Raw genomic sequence first — 20397 nt, 5'->3', positions numbered from 1 at the left:
ATAGGCCTGATCCGAAGTCACTGAGAGTCTTCATAAATGATCTGGAGGATGGTGTGGATTGCACTCTCAGCAAATTTGCGGATGATACTAAACTGGGAGGAGTGGTAGATACGCTGGAGGGGAGGGATAGGATACAGAAGGACCTAGACAAATTGGAGGATTGGGCCAAAAGAAATCTGATGAGGTTCAATAAGGATAAGTGCAGGGTCCTGCACTTAGGATGGAAGAATCCAATGCACCGCTACAGACTAGGGACCGAATGGCTAGGCAGCAGTTCTGCGGAAAAGGACCTAGGGGTGACAGTGGACGAGAAGCTGGATATGAGTCAGCAGTGTGCCCTTGTTGCCAAGAAGGCCAATGGCATTTTGGGATGTATAAGTAGGGGCATAGCGAGCAGATCGAGGGACGTGATCGTTCCCCTCTATTCGACATTGGTGAGGCCTCATCTGGAGTACTGTGTCCAGTTTTGGGCCCCACACTACAAGAAGGATGTGGATAAATTGGAGAGAGTCCAGCGAAGGGCAACAAAAATGATTAGGGGTCTGGAACACATGACTTATGAGGAGAGGCTGAGGGAGCTGGGATTGTTTAGTCTGCAGAAGAGAAGAATGAGGGGGGATTTGATAGCTGCTTTCAACTACCTGAAAGGGGGTTCCACAGAGGATGGCTTTAGACTGTTCTCAATGGTAGCAGATGACAGAACGAGGAGTAATGGTCTCAAGTTGCAGTGGGGGAGGTTTAGATTGGATATTAGGAAAAACTTTTTCACTAAGAGGGTGGTGAAACACTGGAACGCGTTACCTAGGGAGGTGGTAGAATCTCCTTCCTTAGAGGTTTTTAAGGTCAGGCTTGACAAAGCCCTGGCTGGGATGATTTAACTGGGAATTGGTCCTGCTTCGAGCAGGGGGTTGGACTAGATGACCTTCAGGGGTCCCTTCCAACCCTGATATTCTATGATTCTATGATTCTATGATTCTTTCTATTCAGGGCCTATGTAGATTGTCTCCAGCCCTTGCTAAGGATGGTTGGGGAGGGGACCTTTCTCAGCTGAGGAAGGCCAACTCAGTCAGATTGTAGCTTTTTGCTACTGAGGGGACCAACAGGGCCTGCTCATATGAGAGTGACCAGACAGCAAGTGTGAAAAATGGGGACAGGATGTGGGGGTTAATAGGTGCCTATATAAGACAAAGCCCCGAATATCAGGACTGTCCCTATAATATCGGGACATCTGGTCACCCTAGCTCATACATCTGACTGTGAGCAAGTGAGTTGTGGGGGCAAAGAGGGGTAGAGAGGGGAGTAGAGTGGAGAGTAATCTGCACCTCCAGAAAGGGATGTAGTAACTTCCCCCCTCCCAGAGGAAGGAGGAGCAGGGGAGGAATTGTCTCTCTGCAGAACCATCCCTTCCTAGAGCACCTCTTCCTCTCCTTTGCACCATCCCTGACTCCGGGCTGAGCCTAATGGCTCAGTCCAGCCCCTTAGCTTTTTTTCTCTCCATATGACAAGAGGGGATCTGCTGAAAAAAATCATGCTCAGCTCATCAATACATTCCTCAGTTATTTAGAGACAATTTTGGTCTAAAAGGTAATGTGGATTGTAAAAAACAGCCTGAATCCAGTGCTAGCCCAACACATTTTCAGCTGTGCACTTCACCAGTATTTTGAACCCACTTTTTCACAATGGAATTGCTTGATTTTTGTGCTTTTTTTTACCCTAATGGCTTTTTTCTTTTGCATTTTCCTTCAGAATCAATGCAATCGCTGGTTGACTCCTGAATATTTTGCCTTATTACTGAATCCACCTGAGAGAGGAGCAGAATCCTGCATGCAAAACTCACCCAGAAATCAATGAGAAGTTTGTGTGGAAAAGGATGCAGGAGCGGGACTGCACACCAGGATCTTTCACCGGGGAGAAAAAGGTAACATCTAGTACACACAAACCTAATGTTGTCTCAACATATTCATGTCCCACTTATGACTGCCTTTGTGCTAGAGGTGCCCTCTCCACCCTAACAGCTTTCATTCTGAAGGCAGCCATAAAAGACCTGCTCGTCTCTCTGAACCAAGGAGGGGCCTGCTAGTACTAGAGATAGATGCCCCAGAGGAGGGTGCGGGGGGGAGGCTGACCATAGCTGAGTGATGTGTGTCTGGAAGGGATGGAGGCATGACCTCCAGTTTGCGGCTGAGGGCCACACATATTATATCTTTTCCGAAAGTGTAGCAAGGACCACCAATAGTTGTGCTTCTCTGAGTGCACCTACAGGCACTCTGAAGCAGTATAAGTCTTAGTCAAGCCTACCTGGCCTCATGAAGAACAAGGGGAGAAAGACAATAGAGAGTGACTGCCAAAGAACACTTTTGTTCTCTTTTTACAAGTTTTCTGAATGTGAATTAGGGATGGGCAAAGGAGGGATAGCTCAGTGGTTTGAGCATTGGCCTGCTAAACCCAGGGTTGTGAGTTCAAACCTTGCAGGGGCCATTTAGGGATCTGGGGCAAAAATTGAGGATCAGTCCTGCTTAGAGCAGGGGTTGGACTAGATGACCTCCTGAGGTCCCTTCCAACCCTGATATTCTAGGATTCTACTTTAGAACATTAGAGCTCTAGAAGTTCAGCTGGAATGCTAGTGGTCAGGAAGAAGAGAAGAGTGACTGAGAAAAATATCTAATGAAGACACAGAGACCAGAAATAACCAGAGTGAAAAAAAATACAGAGAGTGATTTTTTTAAACAAAAGGAGAGAGAGGGAGATAGAAATACATCTAATGAAAATTAGAGTCAGACCTTCATTGAGCAACCAATCAAGAGACTGACAAAAACTCATTGGTTAACAGAGATGACCTTCAATTAAAAGGATAGCAGAATTGTGATCAGTGTGTTTTTATAAGGAGAGCAGAACTGTGATCAGTGTATTTGGGGATCAGATGGAGCAATAAGGTAGGACTTTAAAAAGCTGGCACATGATAAATGCAATTTATCACATGGCAACACAATTTCTTACATGGATGGCAGGTACTACCCACCAATCCATATCTGGTGAGACTACTTCTAACATTTAGAGCCACTAAGCACCTTCAAAACAGTTTAGAAGAACTGAGATATTTAGTTCAACATTAAAAATATAATTCAAGAGATTATTATTACAAACTTATACTATTTACAAATATTTAATGTATTTCCTTTAACATTTATATATGTTGTTACTTCTTAATTTTGAGCTACATCTACAGAAAATAAAATATATAGTCCCACAAATCCCTTAAAATTTAGCTAAAATATAGACAGACATGCTGACATAGATGGTAAAAATGCACCAATGAACAGTGAATCATGATGCATTCAAAGACCATCTAGAGAGGATAAGGAAGTTATAGCAAAACTATATTCTTATTCTTACTGCTGAAGGCAGTGAAATAAATATAAATGTCTGTGTGTGTCCTAGAAATTGCACCAACAGGTTTCTCCTTATCTAAATAAGAAAGATGTCCCAGTATCCTAACCAGCATTCCTCACCCCTTTCTAGTTCTTTATTAAACTCGCCCTCAAAGGGCCTACTTAGCAACATCCCAGAGAGAAGAAAGAGCCTCTAGGACTCAGCCCTCTGGTCTGCAGGAACATGCAGATCTGGGGCCCCACAGTCGCATGCTGGCCCAGCTCTTACCCCACATGGTCTCTTGGGAAGAACACTGACCTGATATTTTTAAGGTTGCAAAGCTGTAACTGTTCATGGTACTGAAATTAACATGAAGATCCAGTTGCAAAAAGTATTTGTATGCTCGTGTCATAAATATAAAGGGAAGGGTAAACCCCTTTGAAATCCCTCCTGGCCAGGGGAAAGCTCCTCTCACCTGTAAAGGGTTAAGAAGCTAAAGGTAACCTCGCTGGCACCTGACCAAAATGACCAATGAGGAGACAAGATACTTTCAAAAGCTGGGAGGAGGGAGAGAAACAAAGGGTCTGTGTCTGTCTGTAGTCGTCTTGGCCAGGGACAGAACAGGAATGGAGTCTTAGAACTTTTAGTAAGTAATCTAGCTAGGTATGTGTTAGATTATGATTTCTTTAAATGGCTGAGAAAAGAATTGTGCTGAATAGAATAACTATTTCTGTCTGTGTATCTTTTTTGTAACTTAAGGTTTTGCCTAGAGGGGTTCTCTATGTTTTTGAATCTAATTACCCTGTAAGATATCTACCATCCTGATTTTACAGGGGGGATTTCTTTATTTCTATTTACTTCTATTTTTTATTAAAAGTCTTCTTGTAAAACACTGAATGCTTTTTCATTGTTTTCAGATCCAAGGGTTTGGGTCTGTGGTCACCTATGCAAATTGGTGAGGCTTTTTATCCAACATTTCCCAGGAAAGGGGGAGTGCAAGTGTTGGGAGGATTGTTCATTGTTCTTAAGATCCAAGGGTCTGGGTCTGTAGTCACCTAGGCAAATTGGTGAGGCTTTTTACCAAACCTTGTCCAGGAAGTGGGGTGCAAGGTTTTGGGAAGTATTTTGGGGGGAAGGACGCGTCCAAACAGCTCTTCCCCAGTAACCAGTATTAGTTTGGTGGTGGTAGCGGCCAGTCCAAGGATAACGGGGGTAATATTTTGTACCTTGGGGAAGTTTTGACCTAAGCTGGTAAAGATAAGCTTAGGAGGTTTTTCATGCAGGTCCCCACATCTGTACCCTAGAGTTCAGAGTGGGGGAGGAACCGTGACAGCTCGGTATTACTGTGCAAAGAAATACACGCACACACTTGCCTTCCACACAGCAATGGCATTCACGACATTCAGTTCATATTGCCAAAGAATGCTGTTATGTATCGCAGTGTGCTCCTCTAATTTCTCTGTAATTGCTGTTAAGATGTCTTAGCTTTTAATTAATTTAACGTCATGAACTTCTATCTGTTATCAGTGGGTGGGTGAGATTCTGTGGCCTGCATTCTGCAGGAAGTCAGACTAGATGATCATGATGGTCCCTTCTGACCTTGATATCTATGAATCTATGAATCTTCCTTTGTTGATTAAAAAATTCATATTGAATTTTCTAATCTTGGTGAATATCTTATATTGGTAACAGAAGTTCCATGATATTGCCCATTACATACAAATAAATGATTTTACCATATAGCAACAAAGCATAGTAGCAATCTTGGGGAAATCACCACTGCAGCTATGTAGCAGGTAGGCAGATAATAAAAGAAGAGGAAGAAGAGCTTTCTTGGGTGCTGGTTCAAGACTGTGGAACAAACTTCCACAGGAACGAAGTACCACCACAAACCTCACCTCTTTCTGTACCCAATGCAATGCACTTCTTTGACCTTGCCTTTGCTAATAGCAATATACATAGAATCATAGAATATCAGGGTTGGAAGGGACCCCTGAAGGTCATCTAGTCCAACCCCCTGCTCGAAGCAGGACCAATTCCCAGTTAAATCATCCCAGCCAGGGCTTTGTCAAGCCTGACCTTAAAAACCTCTAAGGAAGGAGATTCTACCACCTCCCTAGGTAACGCATTCCAGTGTTTCACCACCCTCTTAGTGAAAAAGTTTTTCCTAATATCCAATCTAAACCTCCCCCACTGCAACTTGAGACCATTACTCCTCGTTCTGTCATCTGCTACCATTGAGAACAGTCTAGAGCCATCCTCTTTGGAACCCCCTTTCAGGTAGTTGAAAGCAGCTATCAAATCCCCCCTCATTCTTCTCTTCTGCAGGCTAAACAATCCCAGCTCCCTCAGCCTCTCCTCATAAGTCATGTGTTCCAGACCCCTAATCATTTTTGTTGCCCTTCGCTGGACTCTCTCCAATTTATCCACATCCTTCTTGTAGTGTGGGGCCCCAAACTGGACACAGTACTCCAGATGAGGCCTCACCAATGTCAAATAGAGGGGAACGATCACGTCCCTCGATCTGCTCGCTATGCCCCTACTTATACATCCCAAAATGCCATTGGCCTTTTTGGCAACAAGGGCACACTGCTGACTCATATCCAGCTTCTCGTCCACTGTCACCCCTAGGTCCTTTTCCGCAGAACTGCTGCCTAGCCATTCAGTCCCTAGTCTGTCTATCTATCACTTAACAACAACTACGATAATAAAAGCCATAGCACACACAATTTCTCCCTTGGGAAAAGCATGAAAGAGAGAGTGAGAGCAAACCACACATGACAGATATTAGCCATATCTCTTAATGCACCTCTGGAAGGTGGTCAGATACCATGGTGTTGAGGGTGGTCTAAGAACCAGAACAGAATAGAACAGATTTTGCTAGCAATTGTGCATACAGTGAATGTTGTTCATGGCTAAGATTTTCAAAGCAGAATTCTTACAGTCACCTTAGTCCTTATTTAGGCCTCTATCTAAAAGTGGCCTGATTTTCAGAGATGTTGAGCATCCACAGCTTCCTTTGATTTTAATGGAAGCTGCTAGGCCCAGATGTTCCTCCCACTGAAATCGATGGGATTTAGGCACCTAAATCTCTTTGAGGATCTGGGCCTCAGTAACTTTCAAAGGTGCTGAGTACTAATAGCTTCCGTTAAAGTCAATGCAAAGCTGTGCATGCTCAGCACCTTAGAAAATTAAACTTCCTTTATTTAGGTGCTTGAATATGGATTTAAGTGCTTAACTTTTTTGGCCCACTTTCTGAAAATAAACAGCGTACAGATAATACAACAGAAAATATCATAATGCCACTATATAAATACAAAGTACACTCACACCTTGAATACTGCATGCAGTTCTAGCCAGCCCATCTCGAAAAACATATATTAGAATTGGAGAAGGGCAACGAAAGTGATTAGGGGTATGGAGCAGCTTCCATACAAGGAGAGATTAAAGAGAATGGGTTCACCTTAGAAAAGAGATGACTAAGTGGGGGTATGATAGAGGTGTATAAAATCATGCCTGGTGGGGAGAAAGTGAATAAGGAAGTGTTATATACCCCTTCACATAACACAAGAACTGCAGGTAACCCAATAAAATTAGTAGGCAGCAGGTTTAAAACAAAACATAAGGAAGTACTTCCTCACACAACATACGGAAATCTGCGGAACTCATTGCCTGGGGATGTTGTGAAGGCTAAACATATAACAAGGATAAAAAAATAATTAGATTAGTTCATGGAGAATAGGTCTATCAACGGCTATTAGCCAGGATGGCCAGGGATGCAACCCCATGCTCAGGTTTCCCTGAACCTCCTGCTGCTTGAAGCTGCAACTGGACAATGGAGGATGGATCACTTGAAATTATCCTGTTCTGTTCATTCCCTCTGAAGCATCTGGGACTGCCCACTGTCAGATACTGGGCTCCATGGACCCTTGGTCTGACCTGGTGTGGCGTTTTTCGTGTGACAATAAAGCCACCAATAGGTGGTGCTATGGTTCAGATCTGGAAGGGACTCTCTTCCACCTCTGCTGGGAAAATAGTAGCTCAGAATTCAGTGCCTGTCTCCAGCAGTTTTTGCATATTTGTCTTTATCTTGATCCTGCATTTATCCAGACTATATTCCAAATAAAAGCACTGTTTGCACATTCATGTTTGCTGAAATGCACAGTGATCAAGTGAATATAAATAAAAAGTGGTCAGTGGGAGTATTTTGCACAGATGAATCACTGATGGCATTTAGGTACAAAAATGTTTCATCATCAGTAACATGATTCAGCAATCAGGAAATGCAAACAAGTTATGCAAGCACTTTGCTGATCAGCCCAGAAAAATCAGAAGTATTTAAAGAGTGCAGGATTGGTCTTACACAGTGTTTTGCCCTCCTTGTGAACTATCATTTTTTGTACACGAGGGCTAATTGTGACCATTGACTTTTCAAAGCAGTAAACAATTTGGATGGGGTTAACTGCACTTTCTGCAAGCCCTGACTGTGTAAACAAATGTCTTATCCATTTTAATAGGAGCACATTATTCTGAGAGCTGATTTTCAGTCCAAGCTGCAGCAGCTGCTCTACAGGTCACTGGTACCAATAAAGCAATTTTCCAATGAGAAAACACTTCTCACCCAAGGGGACTCAAAGGTTTTACCAGGCATTTCATAACCAAGTTGAGCTTGGTAGCTTGCCTAAGACTTTGTAATGAGAGCCATTTTAATTGCATTCTTCATATGTCTGCTTACCTTACATTTGGTGCAGTATTTGCTTAACAGAGATTTGGTGCACCTTCTAAGTGATAATATTCAGACTTTTAGTACCTTGCAGTCAACACAGACATTAGGATATGGCTTTGTGTTCAATTAACCTGAACCATAGTTGAACTCTGCCCTTTGAACTCCCTAAACAGATAAATACATTAACTCACCTAGGGATCATTAATATTTTTCATCCTGACAAAAATTTAAGAACTGCACTATTAAGCCCAGATCAAATAGAGAATTAAAACAGAATGTCTCCTTATTTGTTATTCATGCAGTTAAAAGGCCACAGAATTAGTGAGGCTGATCTAGCAGATTAGTGCGGTAAGCAAAAGGGCCTTTCACAGGTTGTAGTTATTGGAATTAGCATAACACGTTAGTATTATCCAAGGAATGTAGCAGTCATTCCTGTACTATGTCCTGTATTATCTTATTCTTACAATCCTATGGACTCTTCCCAGGGCCCATCTAACATCATATCTACCCCCAAAATGCCACATGAAAACTGTATGGAAGAGATCTCAGCTGATGCAAATGGTTGCAAATCCATTGGTTTCAATATATTCTATACTTAAATAGAGCAGTTCAAAATTCTGGCCTGGACATACATTTGAAAAACCAATTGTCATTGAAATACAAGTGAAAAACACATGTATTAAGGCTACCTTACAATTTGTAAGAATATTTGTACATGTAAATACACTAAAGACTCAATAAAAATTAACATATCTGAAGGAGAAATAATTGCACATTTTGGCAAATATTTTAGGGCTTGGCCCTTCGAGTTCTTCCTCAGCCAGAACTCCCACTGACTTCAACATTGACTTCAATGGAAGTTTTACTGGGGCAAAGGCTGCAGGACGGGCCCTTAGTTTTCTAATATTTAAAATCCCATTGTATTTTTCTATCTTGCCTTTTGTTTAGATCTCAGGTTTAATGCTGCCATACTACCCTAGATGAGACCACTTAAAAGAATATTGCAAGCATGAAAGGCTAAATCTATTGAATGGGGGGTCTTTAACTATGTGGTTTCCTTAAAGGGAAAGATTGGATCAATAGGATCAACACAAAAGGTTTCCCTGGCCCTGCATAAAACAGTAAAGAGCTTCTCTTTTCACTGGTTTAACTTTCCTCTCTGACAAATGCAAATCAATGGATCTGTGTTTACAACAGATTCTCTAACAGACTCAGAGAATTCCCGTGTAGACCAGGGAGATGAGAAGTTTGCAAGTTGAGGGAGCTGTACTGGAAACTGGGCAGAAGTCCCAGGGTCATATCAATGTGCATAAAATGGAGCATATTGAAGCTGCCCTCTTATCTTTAATGTGAAAGTCTGGTCCAAGGACATAGGAACATTGGAACCTACAGTCAACACAGGCCATGCTTGAGTCATTATTATTATTCATTATTATTATTGTTATTATTTTTAACAAATTGACTTTAGCCATTCACTTAATGGCATAATTAACTAATTAATAACACAGGCACCTCCGAACACTGCCCGAAAGTACATTTAAATCAGTAAAATTCAAAAAGGGTAGTAATGCACAATCACTAAACAAACAGCCTGCTCTTGCTCCCACTGAAATGAACGGAAGCTTTGCCAGTGACTTCAGACAGAGCAGGGTCAGGGTCTGAGCATTCAAACCAATGTACTGGGCCTAACTCTGATCTCTTACCTGTTTTGCACCAGTGTAAATCCATGGACTTCAGTAGCATTGCTGCTACTTCACTCTGTGTCAGGGAGATTAGAAGCGGGTCTAAAGAATCCAAACCAAAACCAGCTGACTGGGGAAGCTACTGGGCAGCTCTGTAGAACCAGCACTTTGGCCGCTCCTGAGCCAGCAGTCCTCAACAGGCAGGACTCCAATTGCAAATGGCTATTTTATTATTCATAAGACTTGATCCTGCACTGTTTATTCAGGCAAATGTCCCACTGGCTTCAGTGGGACTTTTGGTTAAGTAAGGATTGCAGGTTCCTGATCAATTTAATATTAACAGAAATTAATCAATGACAGGAGCACCTACGTTACATACTGAGATGATAAACACACTCTGAAAAAGGGAGGTGGATACACAGGAATGCACATTCCTTCCTCATTAAAAACAAATATAGTTATTTTGTCCTCTACAAAAAGTATGATTCTTTTTCCTGACATGTTCCCATTCCCTTTCCTGGTTCCATATGATTAGTATTTGTGACATGCTGCCAACGTAAATATAGACTATATACATTTAAACTATTTTCTTCCTACAGGAAAAAGAATATGTATATTTGATTACATAAGCTAAGGCCCAAGTGTGATTAAATTACTTTAGAGGTATGCTTATAACCCAAACAATGTCTGCCTGCCTGTTGAGAATAATTCATCCGAAAATGATATAGAGCAGCCCTGCATGAATACAAATATGTCTTCCCTTTTAATATTTTGGGCCTGATTCTGCAGGCCTTAGAAATAAAAAATTCCCAGTGAAAACAATGGGAGTTGTATCCTGGTAGGCATTACAAACTGGTCCCTTTGTGTGCAATGCGGTGCATAAACTCTTATGTCTATTTTTAGACATTCTGACAACTGTTATTTGAGATTCTGGCCTTTCCTTAGAATATTACTATCTCAAGCTTCCTCCTTTTAATCCTTATAGGACCTCACACTATAGAAACCTTTTGGAAAGATTTGTACACACATGCGCACACACTGAGACAACGGAAATAATGTTCTTGTGTCTTCAAAACATTTGATGAACAACTAATTCCTTAAGGGAGACATGGGAGCCAGATCTTGGCCTTATTAAAATCAGCTGCAAAATGAATGGGATTTGACCCATAGAGATCTATGTATAGCTTTAGCTATATTTATGTTCCATAAATCCCAGATCATGACTGAAATCTGTACCGCCTGAGCTTCTTACACATCTCTAAGAGCTGGGCAAACACTGCAGATAGATATCAAACTATGCACGGAAGGCCATAAAGCTATTAAGCAATTCTGATAATTCAAGTACAGAAACGGTTGGAGATGAGCAACCGACCTCTTCATAATCCATGAAAAAAATAAACACTAGGAAGAGCCACACCGCTGGCGTTACCTGAGAGCAGGGACGGGGTTCTCCCGGAAGATAACACAGCTTAGCTACATTTGATAGACCTGGCAGGAAAGAGGACGGCATGCGGTCGCAGTGTTACTGTAACCTGGGCAGCGTTTGGGTTCTTCCTCTCCTTCAAGGGGAAAGTCAGGGTGGAAAGAAGAAGAAAGAGGAGAAGGGAAAAGCAAACGCTGAGGCAGCGAGGCTGCATAGTCGCACGGGCTGGCCGGAGATCCACGCCCCGGAGGACGCTGTCATTTACAAAGGTCCTTCCCCGCTGGGACTCTCTCCGGGCCTGCCTACGCGGGTCTCCTCTCCCCGGGAGAATCAGGCGCCAGGCTGGATGGGCACATGGCACGGATGGGTGCTGGGATGGGATGTGCGTGAAACAGGGCACTCTTGGCACGAAAGGTCTGCCCTCAACGAGCTCCCTGAACCGGTGGGGCTCCCTGCTTGCAATGCCCTAAAGGCAAGCAACAAAATGCGTAGGCCACGGTTACAGAAAGTGGGCTGCTGGAGGGAGGGGGTTGGATGTATAAGCAATAATTAAATATATTACACACACACACACAAAACCCATCAAGGGCGTTTCACTGTTACCACCTGAGGTCAGGGAGTAAACGCGCCCTGGTTTTACCGGGGAGCCAGAGTACAGTATAGACCATCTGTATCTTCCAGCCCATCTGCCCGCTCCCATCCGCTCCGAGATTTTGCAGGTTCACAGAGCATCCCGGATCTGTGGAGGTGACCCCTCCCTGCACCGACAGCGCTGGGGGAGACTCGCATTTCCAGACAGCAGCTAGCTCCAGAGCCGGTGGCAATGCTGTAATGCGACTGGAGAAGGATAAGCGGCAGGAACACACTGGTGGCACGGATGGAAATCCAAAGCTGCCTTGCCCCATCACCTCTCATCGGACATTGTACAGGGGCTAGGTCTGGGCTAAGCCGTTCCCCTCTTCTACACCCGGCTAGCTAGGATCTTCCAGCAGACTTTACCTGCCTGGGAGCCCGGCTCAGATCAGCTGAAAACCACGGCTTGAGGGACTTGCCAAACTATTCTGTGCAGGAAGCCACAAAAATGAAACGACAAACAAGTCCTTTGCAGAACTCCCTCCGTCCCAGAGGCTATCCACCTACCCACGAGGGAAAAAACACCTGGAGAGCACCATTTAGAAGGAGAATCGGGGGGAGACAGATTTATCGTTGCTGAGTTTTTATGTTTGGTTTTAGTTTGTCATATGTAAAGGTTTTTTTTTTGTTTAAATAATGCTTGGATACTTCCAATTCAAAACACAAAATTCTTTAGATGGCGATCTAAATACCCTTAAAAACGAATTATCAAAACAAACAAACAAACCAAACGAACGAACAAACAAACGCAAAACCCCACCATCCATCTCATTTTGAGGCTCCATCTTAGCCACAAACAAACGAACTCGGATCCACTGTATACATCTGGTTTTGTTCTGAACTGAAATATTTTTGGGAGAAGGGTGGAAAGAACTATATAGCAAGAACGTGTGTATTGTGCGTGAGTGTGCGACACAGAGAGAGAGAGAGCAAATGTATAAATTTTTACCTAAACCTGAAAGAAAGAAAGAAAGAAAGAAAGAAAGAAAGAAAGAAAGAAAGAAAGAAAGAAAGAAAGAAAGAAAGAAATCCAAGTTTAAAGTTGGAATTTCCTCCTTATTCACAATTTTGGGTAGGGCTTTCAGAGGCCATAGTCCTCTGGGGTCAAGAAGTGAAATAATTTCCATTCCCTCGCTGCTAGACTACACAGGGATGTCAAATAAACTCTTAACGCTGAAACTTTTGTGTGGTTCATCGGATCGTTACCCCCAAAATATTTGATTGTATTGAAGCTTTGAAAAAATGAGTACAAAGAAGTAGAAAAACAAAAAGAAGGCCGATTATTTAGAAGTGTGTAAAATGTTTGTTATTGCTCAGAGAGCAACTGTCTACTGTGTAATTTACCTGTGTAGGGAGTTTTTAAAACCCTCTGTATTGGTCTAAGAGCACACACTCCTTGTTAGCTCCTGTGACTAGTTTAAGGCTGGCTTGCTGTATGTACATGGACATCACGTACATACAGTCATTTATAGTATGCAGAGTTTTTAAACAGTTAGGGAAAGCAACGACTGCGCATGCACCGCAGCAACTGTCCAGATTTGGGGGCTGAGAGAAGGCATTGGGAAGAGGGGTGATGGAAGCCCCACTTCAGTCTGTCCCCATTAGCCTGACGCCGTGTCAGACAGCTTCTGTCCGGAGCTGGCAGCTTTCACACTGAGAGCCATCTCCTAGGAGGATGAGACAGGCACGGGGGTCATTTTGTACTGGTCCAAGTGAAAAGCGTCCCCTCTAACGCCGGCCTGTCCTTCTGCTAGCTTAGTACCGCACCGAAGCAAAGCACCCAGCCGTATGGTCGCCTCTTGGCACCACTCCTGGGGGAGAGCTGAGAGCGAACCCGAGGCCCGACCCGCAGCCTGCTTCCCCGCAGGGCTGCAGGATCGGCTCCCTCGGGGAACCGAAACGTGGCTTGTAGGGTGAATCGCCATGTTGGCCATTATCTTTCACAATCTGCTCAGCCAATGTTTTGGGAAGGTTCGCAAGGTATGGGGAGAGGGAAGGATTGCGACACACACACACACACACACACGATAGGGGAGTCTTGTGCTGGGAAAGCCAGCGCCATCAGCTTTACTGGAAACAAGCCGGATCAGGTTCCAGATCAATGAAAACTGGGTCCACACGTTTATGTTACTGTTGCCAGCATTAATGCTCTTTTAATCTTCTAAACATTATCAGCATCGATCTCCCTCCATATACACATTTGTTTGAGAAAAGTGACATAACCACATGGTTGGAAAGACTGGAATAAAAATAAATGTTGGAGCCTTCTCGCTTTATGAGATCCTGTTCCCCAGGTTATTTCGCGTGTGGTGTTCTCTCTCTCCTACCCTCAATGCTCTCAGGGACCCAGCACTAATGCATATTAGAAAGGTGTTATTGATTCACAGGGGACTCGAAAAGACAAGGACAGTAGTGAGCTAGCCCTTCAATTATTAATGTGATCAGACCATCAAGCAAAAGTATGTCTGGGTTATGTACAAATGTTAATGCACGTTTCTATAGGGCGCAAGGTGCATATTGACTCAAGTGACTTGACACCGTAGGTACAGGATTATGTTTTTCATTGGTTATAATAGAATATTGCAATATGATATGATAGGATAAGATGTGGCTACACATACAGGCATAAGGCTATTCCCATATGTGCAGCCAGAGCTGAGATTGTGTGTGTCCACACACACACATTCATAAATGTCTGTTCTCTCACTGAAACAGCTGCAGAGAAATGTGAACTCTCTGTCTAATGTAATTATAGGAATAGGTTAAAATATTAGGAAATCTTATCCATAATCATTAACAACTATTAGATGTGTCCCTTTACTTCTTTTCTACCCTCTCTGGGTTTAGCTGGAAGGGGGGCGGTTAACATAAATTAACAGGGCTTCAAATATGAAAAGTTACAGCCCAAGCCTGCCGTCCCAGAAAGCAGCCGAAATCCCACTGACTTCAACAGGAGCAGGACAGGGTCTGGACTGTGGAGTTCGCCACCTAACCATGATTGCTCTTTCCTTTGGTGTCAAAGGGACCGTGTGTCTAACTGGGCCGAGAAAACAACGCCAGTTGCAGGGATCTGGCGTGTGCATCCGCCACGCGAACGGCACTCTTTTGTCGAGGGACGGAGGCTGGGACACGCTGGATGTTAATCGAAATGACAATGTCCTAAATGAGCTAACTGAAGGAAAAGTCGCATGTTAGAATTAGCGCCGCAAGTTACCCCTCCCCCATGAAAGCAAAAGCAGATGACAGGTTTCAGAGTAGCAGCCGTGTTAGTCTGTATCCGCAAAAAGAAAAGGAGGACTTGTGTCACCTTAGAGACTAACCAATTTATTTGAGCCTAAGCTTTTGTGAGCTACAGCTCACTTCATCGGATGCATTCATGACTGTACTTTTCACTGCATGCATCCGATGAAGTGAGCTGTAGCCCACGAAAGCTTAGGCTCAAATAAATGTGTTAGTCTCTAAGGCGCCACAAGTCCTCCTTTTCTTATAGCAGATGACTGGCTTTAGTTTTAATTTTCTTCCCCGATGTAGATAAGGCGACTGGCATATTCGTCACCACATTACTGTATGCAGATCTCCTCTGCCTTCACTAGTGATGTTTCCCTAATTGAAAATCGTTCAATTTCGTGTGTGCGCGCCTACGTGATTGTATCACAAAGGTGAAAACCATTAACGCGTGATCTCTCCCGCTTCGAAGGCATCATAATTTGATTAGTAACATTAAACGTACATCGCACTCCTGAGAGCCTCCCTCCGAAAAGATCCCAGAATTGATTCTACTTCCAGGATCCCAGCGCCGCAGACACACACAGACTCTGCGGCGAGATACATTCATAATGCTGAAAAGGCGGAGGGATAAATACACAACCCCCTCTCGCCCTGGGTGTGTTAGAGAAGATACCATGAATTTTTAATAGCCTACGAAGTCAAGAACAAAATCACCTTCCCAGTCCCGTGCTCTTTCCCTCCTCCCCTGGCCAGACGGGGCCATAGGAATTGAAGGGGGGAAAATAACCAAGCCCACAGCACTGCTGTAAAAATGAATGTACCCAGGTGGTTTTGGGCCGCCTCCTTCCCCCTGAAAATCTCCAAGGCCCTCAGTGGTGGATATAGATCCGAAAGCTGAGGCTCCGGGTCTGTGCCTGTTTAACCCAAACCAAAGTGACGCTGGCATCTCCAGTTGTGGGGCGTGCAGAGTTTTCTATCAATAATGCATGGAGAGATGGCTTCTGTTCTCCCCCCAGCCCCCAGCCCCTGTAGCTACACCGAGTACATAATAGCTACTCACCCAAATCCCCGCTACGGCATATCTTACTACAGGAGTGTGATCTATTGACCGAAACAATAGTCTCCGATGATATACAGGAAGTCCTTGACCCACTTGTTGTTGCTAATAAAACCACACAATAAATGGCAAAATCTCACCTTACTTTAGATACTAGATACAATCCGGATACTTGTATGCATCTATTTAAACGCCTCTCAAGAGCAATATATTTTATATGCCTCTTTTCTTTATTCAGGACTTCAAGTGAACGATCAGACCTCATCCTGCAAATTTAGCAACTCTGACCAATTCCAAACGGCATCTCTAAATGAATCGGAATAGAGCCCCAACTTCTCTGTTTTGTACGTTGCACTTGGGGGGGGGGGGAATCGTGGTTCACACAAAGCTTGCCATATCAGCTACACCACTTCCAGAGACGCACTGCAAGAATCCCACCGACCACTGAGATAGGCCGAAGAGATCTATTCACTCTGGACTTCTCACACATGAATTGTCCCTAAGACCGCATGAGAAAAGAGGAAGGGAGTGGAACTTGCCTTTCATTGTATAGTGTTTCCAAATAGCTTTGTTAGAAAGTGTGCCAACTACACACACACACAATTAGAAACAAAGGATTTCAAATCTCACACCAGGTTTCAATGGGACATTGTTAACAACAACAAGGCACACAACTTCCCCTACCTTTTGCGTTTATTTCCACGATGTAGTAGGTAATAATAACAATTAATATTAATCAATAATTATAATTAGTAAGAAATCATATCAGAAGCTCCAGAAAGAACTTCACTCAGGATTTGACACAACCAGGAAAACACAACCACCACCACGACCCCCTCTGCGCACAAATGGAGGGTGGATTTTGAAGCAAAAAGTAATCTTTCCGAAAGGTTGTTTCCTATTTGCCCTCTGCTAATCAATAATACCAAACGATTACTTGGTACAGATTGGAATCAATCCAACCACAGGTGAACTAGGTAGTTGTCAGAGTAGAAATCCCTTCTAAAATGCATTTGTAAATATGCAGCTGTCACATTATAAAAACGAGCCACACACACTATTATATAATGGGAACAAGTTTGTGGTAAAGGGCTAGTATGTGTCAAAAACAGGTTGCCAATATTTTATGTATTATGTTAAAATGTGATGGGACAGCGAAGCAAATTCCAATTAATGCAGATATGTTAATTCTTGCCTGCATGTCTTTCTTTCCAGATGTAGAGCCAAAGCAATGCTGAAAGGACTGCAGATGTTCCTCTAGGCAGTCACTTTCTCCTCTCTGTATGAAAAGAGATCTCCCCCCCCTCCCCAGAATATAGGTTTTTCCAGTCTTGACAAGTCTATTTTTTGAAGCATAAATATTCTATCGGTTCGCTCCTCCACTGCACACTATATCCAGCAAAGAAACATCTATACATAATCCCATGTACACTTTTCCAGATAGCGATTTATTTTCCAACCATCTGTATTATTATCCCCCACTCTCCCTCGAATAGCAACCTTAATGGACGATTTCTTGTAATCTTAGAACAATAGAGGGTTGTACTTCTCTTTGATTACAGCAGAGGGAGCACAAAACAGCTCACCTCACATTAGAACAATGTACCAAGTGTGATTGTCTTCTCCCTCGGCTTCAAATCCAGCTCTCTGCTCTGTACAAAAATAAGCGCCCGTGTCTGCAAAGAGGGTAGTGCAGCCTTACACTTTTGTATGCAATAATCTATAGCTTAATTTCTCGGCGCGTAATGTATCACACTCCTAATGTGCTTCCTTTCACTGAGGAATCTAGGAGACTTGGAAATGATTCACACAACCTCCGCCGTGCAAAGGAAATACACATTTTGTGATTTGTCTAATAAATGCGTTGATGCGACAGCTACTACTACCAGAAATGAAAGATACTGGCGCTGTGGGTAAAAAATATCAAACGGAAGCACTCAAAGCCTGGAGAACAGCTATTCTAAAACTGCCCCTCACAAAATGCGTCATTCTTTATAAGAGATTTCCCAGGATCTGTTGCTTTTTCCTTTCCTAAAATTGATAAAATACATCCGACACCACCCCGGGACCTCTCGTTATGTCCAAGGAAGTTTTCCGAGAGAAATAAACAAAACAAAACACATCTACCCTAGAAATAAGGATGCAATGTACCTACCATGCATCCTTATCGTGGGTCAAAACTGAAGAGCCTTTTGCTGGGCGTACTGGGGATTTTCCAAGTGCAATAGGAAATGTCAAAAACTCGGCACTATTCTAGCCCAGATCATGTGTAAAGATTACAGAGCAGGGTGAAAACAAAACATCCAAACCATTGTCCTCTTAGCAGTGCCACCAGACAAGCCAGTCTGGTAGCACCCAGTAGCTCGAAGTAGTCAGATTAAGACTATTAAAGGGAGACGTTAAACCAAGACAAGGGCAATCTACTCATCGTGCAGCTCCTTAAAAAAACAGCCCCTTGAATACATCAAGCACTAGGCTGTGCCTAAAGCCTGTACCGGCAGCATCACACTACACTGTTCAGTGGCTCTTTCCCTGGGACGCTTTGTCTATTTGCATGTGCACAGAGATCGTATTACGGGTGCCAGAACTCACCTGCAAGTCTTAAGGCTGACATTCTCTGGAACTCGGGTTCCTGCAGCCATTTCCACATTCTCCTGAACGTCTCCCTGCCAGATTTCAGCTTACTCCAAGGTTTAGGGTTCCTTAGAAGGTCTGAAAGGGTCCCCTGAGAACGGCACAGCACCCTCTGGGCAAAAATCGCCTGGGGGATGCTGTAGCGCTTCAGCTCTGCAGTGATCCTTTGGGCCACTTCTTTGGTGTTGATCTCTTCTAACTGCCCAGAGTTGTTAACTTGAGCTCCGGAGGAGGAGGGCGGCCTTTCCCGGCTGGAAGCCAACACGGGCCCGTGAGGCTGAGCATGGCCAGGGTGTCCAGGATGGTGCATACCGTTTAAGTGGGACATCATGGCCGCAGGGGGGGTAGCCAGCCCCCGGGAGAGGTGCTGCTCACCCCTGGCCAGCATGGCAGTGTGGGCATCAAAGTTGGGGCTGAGCATCTTGTCGTGGCTGGGGGGTCCATAGGTATGGAGGCTCTGCTGGGTGTTGTGGATGGACCCCAATCCGTTGCCCAGGGGGGTGCCAGCCAAGGGGGACAGGCTCTGCCCCATGCCGGGCATCTCCTTGTAGGGGCTGTAGAGGTTGTTCATGGCCGGCAGCCCCCGCTCGTCCCTCATCAGGGTGAAGCTCCCGCTGACATTGCCGGAGAGGCGCTGATGGGGGTGATGGTGGTGATGGGGGTGGTGGGCATGGGGGTGGTGATGGGGGTGGTGGAACTTGTCGGAGACGGTGGAGATGGGCGGCAGGGGCTGGAGAGGAGTCAGAGTGGTGTAGGTGCTGCTCATGCCCATGCCAGGGGGCGAGGAGTCACAGGGCATGCTCATGGCATGGTGGAGGGGGATGGACAGCTCCGGGCGGTAGTCCCCTGCCCCGTCGAGCAGGGAAGCCATGCTGGACACCATGGCCGAGCGGGACGAGGCAGAAGCTAAGTCCTGGTGCGAAGGAGGAGGGTGGACCCGTAGCGATCCGGCGCTGCGGCTGGGGTGGTGCGGGCTGGGGCTGCCCAGCAAATCCTGCTCATGGCTGGCTGCCCCGTGCAAACTGCCCAGGCTGTCCATTGTCATCTCCGGGTTCATGGCGCAGGCATCCAGCTCTTTGGTGAGGCATCGATAGGCGGTGTAGGCAGTCTTCATTCAGTCCATGGGGGTGCTGGGCTGGCGGGATGCTCGGAGCTGGGGGGGTGGGGGGGGTAAAATAAGGCCTCTCAGTTGTGTGTGTGTGTGTGTGTGTGTGGGCAGGGGGAAGGGTGTGCGCGTGTGTGTGTGTGTGTGTGAGGGGTGGGGGTGGGGGGGAATCACCAGTCTCTATCAGCCGGGCCAGCGCCGTTCCCTCGCCATGTCCTAGCGCTTTCCTCCTCTTACGTCTTCTGTTTAGGTAGCTGGAGCTGTCCAGAGTGGGTTTGCTGCTCAAACAACCTAGCTTAGCCCGGCTGGGCAGGGCTTGGGCCAGGACTGACAGGCAGCCCAGCCAGAGCCCAGGGAGGGAATGCTGAGCCCTCGCTTTGTCGGGGAGAGCCCTCCAATGGGCGAGGGGAAGGGTGGGACTGGAGGCTTAAAGCTTGGCTGAGATTTCAGAGCGCCTTCCCCCCCACACACACACTGGAATCAAACGTCAAGGAGAGAGCGAGAGAGCGAGTTTAAAGATGCAGCGTCCCCCTTGTCCGG

At 44.8% G+C, this 20397-nt stretch overlaps 1 protein-coding gene across 1 annotated transcript in view; it reads right to left on the bottom strand.

Annotated features, from left to right (window-relative positions):
- ONECUT2 (one cut homeobox 2) overlaps window positions 1–20081 on the bottom strand; it is a 48784-nt gene extending 28703 nt beyond the window's left edge. Inside the window, exon 1 of the mRNA XM_073343611.2 lies at window positions 18711–20081. Within this exon, the coding sequence (XP_073199712.1) occupies window positions 18711–19866 (1156 nt within the window). The 5' untranslated portion in view covers window positions 19867–20081. The remainder of the gene's footprint in view (window positions 1–18710) is intronic.
- Window positions 20082–20397: the final 316 nt, after the last annotated feature.

This window comes from Lepidochelys kempii, chromosome 5 (assembly GCF_965140285.1).
Source record: "Lepidochelys kempii isolate rLepKem1 chromosome 5, rLepKem1.hap1, whole genome shotgun sequence".
NCBI classification, from domain to species: Eukaryota; Metazoa; Chordata; order Testudines; family Cheloniidae; genus Lepidochelys; species Lepidochelys kempii.
Note: the sequence above shows the minus strand (reverse complement) of the source record. Positions and strands in the feature narration are given on the sequence as shown.